Source organism: Austrofundulus limnaeus, unplaced genomic scaffold (genome assembly GCF_001266775.1).
Source record: "Austrofundulus limnaeus strain Quisiro unplaced genomic scaffold, Austrofundulus_limnaeus-1.0 Scaffold306, whole genome shotgun sequence".
Taxonomy (NCBI): Eukaryota; Metazoa; Chordata; class Actinopteri; order Cyprinodontiformes; family Rivulidae; genus Austrofundulus; species Austrofundulus limnaeus.
The window spans coordinates 565,745-575,146 of NW_013952708.1; the positions used below are offsets into that span (position 1 = coordinate 565,745).

The following is a 9,402-nucleotide window of genomic DNA, read 5'->3' on the forward strand; positions in this document are numbered from 1 at the left end:
ATATTTATTCAATTGAGTTGTGGTAAAATATAATAAATTATCAGCTCTTTGTAATTTATTTAGAGCAGAACAAGCCAAATGTGTTGAATCATTGCTTCTTTTGAACAAAGCTGTTCGTAATATGATTTGTTCTGCAAGACTTTGACAGCAAAATATTTTTACTTTCTCTTCATTTGATGACAAAYGATTCAACAAATACTAACTTATGTTATTGCATCCCATTTGTGTGACAACACTGATGATTTGGGCGACTGTTTGACATTTTCCCTGTGAGTGTGCAGGTGTTTTTCAAATCCAAACAGTATAGAAGGAAATGACTTAGACTAATCCAATCAATGTTATTCCAGTATTGGATTTGTCTCAGAACTGATATGTTTACATTTAAATTCTATGTATCTTTAAACCAATAAACTCCTGTGTAGAGTGCTGTTTGTGTCAAGACGAAATATCGATGGCTTCACTTTGTTGCGGTGCGACTCGGCCCCAGTTGGTGAAACATCCGAGCGGATATCGGCGAGCTTCCGAGCACTGGTTTCTCGTGCGTGTGCTTCCTGTATTTATTATAAGCAGTGGCATTTACATCTTAAATCAAAGCTAAAATAGCATCCTGTTAACATTATTAGGCATCAGCAGCTCCTTCTAGTCAATGTGGTTAATTCAATACCAGTAGCCGGTACTGGAATGAGAGGATGAGATATTGCAAAAGGCAGGGACCGATAATCGAATCCACAACTGCATTGCTGTACATAGATCATCCGTTTATGGACGCAGCAGTTCCTGCAAGGTTACACTGGCAGTGGAACACCAACTTGTATTTTCTTGGGTCATAAACTGATAGAAAATAAAGCAAATTAATAACTAATGATGTGGTTGATAAAGGTAATATGCATAAATATTAACTAAATTTTAATCCTGGTCTAATTACAAACACCCCAGTAGCATTCTAAAAAATGACCATTTATTAAACTGTCACTGTAAATGTTATTATTGTTGATATCACTTCTAGCATTCTAAGCAGATGGCCACTCAGCAATAATCCATTGCTCTGTTAGCTATGAGCTATTAATTTTACTCAGGGTTGGACATTTTCTGTATTTGCTTATATAATGTTTGTCCAAAAGGGCAGAAAAATCTAACAATTTACAGTGTTTCCACTAGAGACTCATGCACGTGACTCTGCGTGTGTCAGAGTCTGGTGTTGAAAAATGTCTGTTACAATCTCTAAAACCAAAAGTACGAATTGTGGGAATTGTTGTAAGACAGGAATCACAAACCTTCATGAGACTGAGGCCTACTTCAGGGCTACAGAGGAACAAGAACAGAATGGATGGAGGTGTAGCAGGAAACAGACCTTCAATTATAAAACATTATTTATTTTATGCTAATCTGAAACAGTATTATATGAAATTTAGTGTATTTTGTAAATATATTTKGCAGTTTTGTAGGAATGAACATGCTTGTAATATTCATTAACATAAACCTGTTTCTATTGCTTCTGTAATATATGTCTTAAAGAAGCTATTATTAATCCTCAAATCATGCCTTGTTTCTAATGATCATTGTCTTGAATTTGTATTTGAATTGAAGCATACTGAAATGTCTAAAATACTCAACAACTGCTACTCTGTAAAGTTGGGGCGTTGTGTGAAATGTAAATCCAAACATCTCATAAACCTGTCTTGTACTCATAGTAAAACATGCATTGAAAWTTTAAACAAACAATTGCACCTTAGAGCTGTTTTACACTTTGTTCATTTAAAAAGAGCTTTGACCCAGACATCAAAGTTCTTGATATGTTTACATACGGCTTCTTTTTTGCATGATAGAGCTGTATCCTGCATTTGTAGATGGCGTGCAAATTGTGTATACAAACAACAAGTTGTGTTGCTGAGCCCACGCAGTGATGCACAGAACAGAATCTGATCTGGTTGTGATGCAGCGCTGCCTGAGGGCCGACGATCACGAGCATCCAGTATTGACTTTTCATTTTTGTCCTTTGAACACAGATTTCTTTAGATTCTTCAAATTTTTTGATGATCTTATGAACTGTAGATGATGAAATTATATACACAGGCAGTTTTTCACAGCCTGGTGAACCTCTTGATTCAACCTCTCTTAAACTTTAATCAGCAACATTATTTAAAATGTATATGTTTAAAAGTGTTTAGTGTAAGCCTTGTGTCGTTAATACTCCACGGTCCCCTCTGAATAAAAAAAAACGTTGGATACTTTGTGTAACTTTTGGCTTCTAGTATTATATTCTMTAATAAAGCATCTTTCTTTCTTTTTCTTCTTTTTTTATTTATTTATTTTTTGAAGTGCAACAATGCTTTTTAAAGTTATGGTTATGTGCTTGTTGGCTCTGAAGACCAACAGACTTTGGWGCTGAACGTTTGTGTTACCCTGTGTGAAGAGAAAAAAAAACGTCAGTTTGGTAATTTCTTCACCCAGATCACCTTTAACCCTGGATCTGTGCAGCATGGGCTGAGAAATATGGTCCTCTTTTCTTTTACAGAGGTCATTCTTTGTTTCTTTTTGTGCCYAAGCTCRSTGAACGCAGGCACAAAAGCAGCCATAAAAGCAAAGCGCTCTGGTTTGGAAYGAGACCTGTTCTTTTAGCTCTCTATAAAAAGCTTTAAGTTGGGTGCTGTTTTGGATAAAGCTCTCATCAGATCGTCGGGTAAAAATAGTTTATTACCCATGAGGAATTCTCCTTGGATGAAGATGGTAGTTAGTCTATTTCCTGCATTTAGCCAACAAACTCTTAAGTCTCAAATGAGAGAAGAAATTATGTTTCTAACTGGTGCTACAGGCTCTGCAAAAAAACAAATCAAAAGCGATAAATTAGCATAAATTTGTTGGAAGCAGAGCAGCAGATTTTTGCTATTTTTGAATGAAATACTTGACATTAACATTAAGGAAAAGTAGTTGCAATAAACTATGATGGTTTTGTCTGGCTGCTGCTGAAGAGTTTACTGATGCTACTTTACAAGGATGCTGTGTAATTTCCTCAGCTGGAGAACATTTGTAATAAAAAAAAACTTCTCAGTGAGGCACAGTTTTAGTCCTGCTTTCGTTTATTGGGTTGTGCAGCTACTGTTTGCTCACCCAGCTCAGTGCTGCAGTTCAACCACAGATCATATCTTGCTTTTATAGTATCTCTACGACATAAAAAACAGTTTCAGTTTAAAGCTTCAMCATCAGATAAAGAGTATCAAATGTTGTGCGAAGACAACAAACCAACGTTTTGGAGAATCCTACAACTGAGCTGAGCTACAACTGAGTGGTAAAACATCTGCTACGTGTGAATACACAAGAGGAGCTTCAGTTGCCATTTTTGTAGCTAGTTTAAAGTTTTGCTTTATGACTGAGTATTGATTGTTTTTAGACCGCTCAATCAGTATTTGTATTGGAAGGATCTCTTTATGTTCTTCTTTTGTTTAGTATATTTCACATTAATTTCACTCACGGGTTGTAAGTCACAAGCGTGACCCACAACAACGAGAAGCACCAACAATCAGTGTTGCAACAGGAATGCAAAGTTTTAAAAAAACAGGATCTTAGAATCGTTATTGCTTAACAAAAAGAGACAGATATTACCTTCAACCAGAGCTAAAACCTGTTACCTCTGATGAGAATGATGGAGAGCGTCTCCTACATAAACTGCTGAGATTTGTCATCTAATGCAGTGGTTCCAAAACTTTTTATCTTCTGACCCACAAAATGTCCATGGCAAAAACTTGTGACCCCAAATATTACTGGTCTGAGTACACGAACTTCGTTAATGACCCTAAAACACAGGCTTTTTGAGAATCTAAACAGCTTATACACAAATATAAATACTTATTTATACGTATTTTGTGTTTTTGTAATAATTATAGGGAAAATATTACATCATCAATTGTTTTATTATCCTTTAAATTGATTTCTGGAGATTATCCAAGGTGCTTCATGACCCATAATTGGGTTCCAAGCCCAACTTCAGGAACCAAAGTGCAGTGGTTCCCAAACTTTTCAGCTTTTGATCCACAAAACAGTAGCAGACCTGCGCGTGTCCAACTATGTTTGGATGATAAACATTTGTATCGGTCAACAAAACATGGGCATAGTAATAATATTTATTATACTACATTTATCCATTTTAAATATACTAACCTCACTCCTTTGTAACAACTAAGACAAAAATGTAATTAATTCAGAAAATCTTTTTCAGGACCCCATCTTGATGTTTCGGGACCCCACTTTGGGTCCCGACCCCAACTTTGGGAAACACAGATCTAATGCAGTGGAAAATAAACAACTAAAAAGCATTAAAAATCAGTGTGTTTTCACTGCAAGGTTAGAAAAATATTAATGCTTGACATTCAAGGGGACATATGTAAAATCCACTTTTTTTAGCTGTTAAATGCATTTTGTTGTGAACTTGGAGTCTCGGATTGCAGAAAAGTTGAATTTACTTTCTCCCACTGCTGCGTATATCTTTATATTCTGTTATACGTCATATTTTTCAACCTGTTCAGTTGCATTTTCTGAACTATTCAAATTATTTGCAACAGAACTGCCAACTAAGGTCCGGACTTACCATCTAAAATTTTGTTGTGTTTTTCCCCCTCTGGCTCTGGGACAGACTCTGACTCCAACATGTAAGGCTGGATGGACAAGTCTTCTGTTGGTGACATCTTTTAATTAATTTGTAAATAAAAGTTTCTGCCCTAGATCCTTGTAAAACCCTCTATCAAACTGGAATGAACCACTGGATGAGGGGGTGGAGTGTGAAGCTCCTCATTTGGGTTTAAAGAGATAGCATCCAAACAAGTTGATCTGAGACACATCTCAGAAAAGGGGTGAAAGGGGGGCTTGTGGAGTTATAATAAGGAGAAATTCAGACCAAAACATTACAGGATATGCTGAATTTAAGATGATCTCTATAGCAGTGTATTAATAAGGTGATAATTGAAACCTTGTTCACTTCTCACACTTRATGTTTTTGAGACAAAATGTTTGGAAACTGGTGAAGTTCTGAGCTGGTAGGCTTTCAGTTCACAAGCAGGTGTCAGTCATGGCTGGTTTAGATTAACAAGTCTAGTTGTGTTTGATTTTGTGTGCCTCATCCTGTCGCTGCTGCAGATATGAGTCTGGTTTGTTAGTTCAGCTGGTTGGAGAATATTCTGAGTGACTGTACGTGAGTCTATAACTCTGTGCTGTTCAGTAGTCGTTTCCAGAGCTTTTTTTTATTTCATTTCTTCTGGCCAGTGAAGTCGTGTTTATGTCTGCTACAAATTGTGGTGAGGAGATGTTAGGAGGCTTTAACAGATTCAGATAAAATTGTAGAAATTGTGTGTGGTATGAGTAAGCTTATGCTCAGCGAGCAATCTGGACATTTATCTGCCCTGTTGAGTCACACAAAGGGCCCTTTACGAGCTCCGCCTGTGTTTGTGTGTCGAGTCATGAAACCAAAACTCATTTTACATGAGATAGGATTTATCTTAGCCTCAGGAATCCAAGCTTCACTGAAAAGTTAAAACTCAGCTGTTTGTGTGCGTTTTTAGGCGCGTATGTAATCAAAGTTTAGAAAAAGATCTAATTGTTTTAATCTCATTCTTTTTTCTTCCTCATCTCTTTCCAGGTGCCAAGAGAGCTGGGGACTTATCTGTTCAGCTACATCCTTAATCCTCGTCAAGTCTCAGCTGACCTTTGCTGCGCTCCTCGTCGGCTCCTTCGCACCCCCCTCCCCTTCCTCCCCTCCGTCCCCCTGTCTTAATCTCCCCCTCCTCTGTTTGGTGTCTCCCAGCCTCCGGGCTTATTACTCAAACCCACAGACGGGAACAACACAGTGGTTGGCAAAGGATGAAGCGGCTCTGCTCACCAATACCAGACAGAGGATAGAAGACACAAAAAAGACTCGCAAAGGGAGGAGCGACAGTAAGATAGAAAAAGAAAGACAACCAGCAGAGAGAAAGAGAGAGAGAGCAGCTAGAAATCTGTGAGCGGCAACAGAAACAGTCAAGATGCCGCCACAAAGGAAGTGCACACGTTTCAGTTGAGTGTCACCATCTAGCAACAGTCTCCAAACAAACTTAGGACTTTTTTTTTAAAACTGTCTTTTGGTCAGCTTGCTCAAAGAAGTTGTGGAGACACACACTTCTGCTCGCCGAGGCTCCCCGCTAACCAGCTATGTCTGCGTAAGAAGAGTTCAGTCATGCCAGCCAAGGGGAAGTACCTGTTGAACGACCAGGAGCTGAAGAATGAGGCGCTGTACCGCAGGTTCTCCTGCATCAACCAGTATCAGCAGCTGGTTCGCCTGCTGGGCCTCTCCATGCTCTCCTGCGGGACTCTCCTCATCATCTTCTTTGCCCTGGGACTGGTGAGTTTTCACGGCCACGCTTCTTATGAGGATTTTACTCTCATTTCTAAAGCAATCAGAGGTGTTTGGTAAAGCCACAGGTCAGYATTTGTGTTTATGGTTTTTAGAACAAAATCTATTAAATGCTGTTAAAGTTGCAGGTTTGTCTCATTTTTGGAGTTTAAATGTTCCAGTGTGGATTTTCTAAGAGTACCCTGGCTTCCTCCCATATAGACCCAAAACATGTTAGATTAAACACGATGTAGAGTCTCTCCAGGAGGAGTGAGAGTGGTTATTTGCCTTGGCTGTCTCTGCGTGGTGCTGTGATGAACTTGTGACCTGTCCAGGCTGTACCCCGCCCCTCCATCAGTGACCGATGGAGATAGGCACCAGCTCTCCCGCGACCCGGAAAGGAAAAAGCGGATAAAGAAAATACATGGGCGCAGGATCTTTTAGGTCTTTAATGTAAATAACTCAGATTTAGTCACCTCAGCTTATTTTCATTTGCTGTGCACAAAAGCAATGAACTCAGTCATTCATAACACAGTCACAGCTAGTTCTCCAAATAAGGGGATGGTTTATTTTATCTATTGTCCTGTTTTTAAAGACCTGGAAGATGACCTGAGAGAGATAATGTTCTCTGGTTCTGCATGTGTAGTGTTTTAGGTATGCGCTGCTCTACAAGGTAATACTTAAAGCCCACAAAGCATCACCAGTCTAAATTTATAATCCATTATTTTTTAAAGCTTGCTCACGCAGTCTTTCTGCTGTTTTCGAAGAGCAATGTAAGAAATTACAAACTTATGAAGTTCAAACGAAGGCAGCTGGACTTCTTTGATTCTTAAAAATGTTTCTTACTTCCAGCTTAAATCTAAGGAGTTACAAACGTCCAACCATAAGAATCAGACTGGGCTGCTGAAATAAAACCAGAGGCTGACATTGTGTTGACTCTAAAAGGTTTTGTGCAATGAATATTGTTTTCAATATTTAAATGTTCACAATGTTTCTCAATAAATATATCTGAATAAATGTTTCTCATTTGTTTGAAATTATGGCATATATTAACAATAATATTCATTAGATTAATTTTAAATACAGTTCTTGGCTTTTGTCTTACTTATTCTGTTTTATTTTAGTATGGTTGTGACTTATGTAACTTTTTTATGAGCACTGTCATTAAATGTGCACTGTTTGGGCCTAGGTCTGCCTCGACAATGAGATCTCTACCTCAATGGGGTTTTAAATCTGGTGAAATAAAATAAATTAAATTAATTGTTTCAGTATAAATGAACTGACTGCCCTTTTAATCATAAGTTAGACTGCTTGTTTCAATATTGATTCTTCCCTCTATAATTGATGTAATCATGTCAGATACGCAAATTTAACACACAATTGTTAACTTTGACCCCATTTAAATATAGGCCTGCACCTAACTGTAATTTTTATTGTTGCCTTATCTGTTGATTATTTTTTCATCTAATCGATTAGTTGATTAGTCACTAGTAGAGGATATTTAGCTTCTCATTCAGGAAACTTTTTCAGTTTAGAGAGTGGAGTTTCAAGCTTTAAAGTGCATGAGATAAAAGTCCAGCTGCTTTGTTCTATTTGAATTTTTAGGATTTGCCCTGACCTGGATGACCAATAATCTACAGCAGCCTACATTCTGCTGACATTGTGACCTATCACAAGGAATTTGAAGGTGTAACTAGGGCTGCACCATATTAGAAAAACTTGCGATAAGCTGTAATATTGTTACAAAGGTAATATCAGCTGTGATAAACCTACATTTTCCTCTCTCCTTATTTTCTCTTCTCTCATTTGTTGCATTGATCAGAGCATTAGCATGCAGAACATGAAACATGATTTAATCCAAACAGTCTTTTGTGTTTTGATATCACGCTCACTGATATTGTGATGATGGTATTTATGATATATTGTGCAGCCCTGGGTGTAACACATAGACAACCCGTACATAAAAACACATCTCTCGTCCATGAGTCATTTTGCACAATATTACCTGATTTAACACTGATATTCTTATAGCACAGAAATCTGAAGGCCTATCACTCATCCATCCTTTGAAGATAACTTTACAGAACAGACTTGCACCATTTTTACAACTTCATTGTGCTGAGAAGACCGATGTTATTGGTGTTTGTTCCTTTTTTGTGTTAAATACTGGAAGCAATATGTGATCTGGATGGTTAGCGTGAATCACTGGCTTGACTTTGAAAATATTTTATCTCCACAACCACTTAAATAAGCTTTCAGCCCCCCTTCACCGGCAGTGTGTGACTGCCGAGTAGTAAGTGAAGGAGTCATTTATTACATAACTGTTCAAAGGTGGCAAAGAGCATGATTGAAATGTGCATGGAAATAGGCAAAGCTTATGTTTGTTTCCTTTGTTTAGCTTGTTTAAGAGGACAACTTAGAAAAATATGCATGCAAAACATACAGGGTTCAAAGCTTGTAGAATTGCAGGTGATACCAGTAGGTCAGCAGTTGGAACTTAAGTAATCCTAGTTACATAAATGAAAGCATTAAAAGTGTATCTCTCAGAGGACAGAGAGGGTAATCACGCTCCTGACTTCTGCTGATGGGAGCTCGTTGTTGATATTGGCGCAATAACAAGCGGTGGTTCAGCCCAGAGACATCTTTTGTCAGCATAGATTATTACTTTCCTCTGTTTGAAAAGAAAAAAAAAAAAAACCTAACCTTCCTTCTATTGTGTTGCTGCTGAAGCAATCTTCATAGCACACTCCCTTTTTCTCTTGTTTCAGTCCTAGACAATGGCTTCAGTCCTCGTGCATACACTTTACACACTATGTATGCACACATGCAGTCATTTTGTCTCTCTCATGCTCTGCTCTCTCTAATTTTCCTGTTCAACTTTCTTGTCTGTAAGACCTGAGGTGACAATTGTTTGTATCAACAGACACTATATCTCCAGTTCATAATGTATTTTTTAAAGGGATCCATGATTAGTTGTAACATTAGACGTTATTTAATAAACATATTTTAACTGTAAAATAAAGACTGTAAAAATACTGTAGGCTGTT

The 9,402-nt window shown here is 37.8% G+C and overlaps 1 protein-coding gene across 1 annotated transcript in view; it reads left to right on the top strand.

Annotated features, from left to right (window-relative positions):
* The window catches only part of adcy7 (adenylate cyclase 7), a gene marked incomplete in the record, with an annotated part of 74,861 nt that overhangs the window by 36,620 nt on the left and 28,839 nt on the right, over window positions 1–9,402 (top strand). Inside the window, 1 exon segment of the mRNA XM_014021800.1 lies at window positions 5,627–6,364. Within this exon segment, the coding sequence (XP_013877254.1) occupies window positions 6,200–6,364 (165 nt within the window).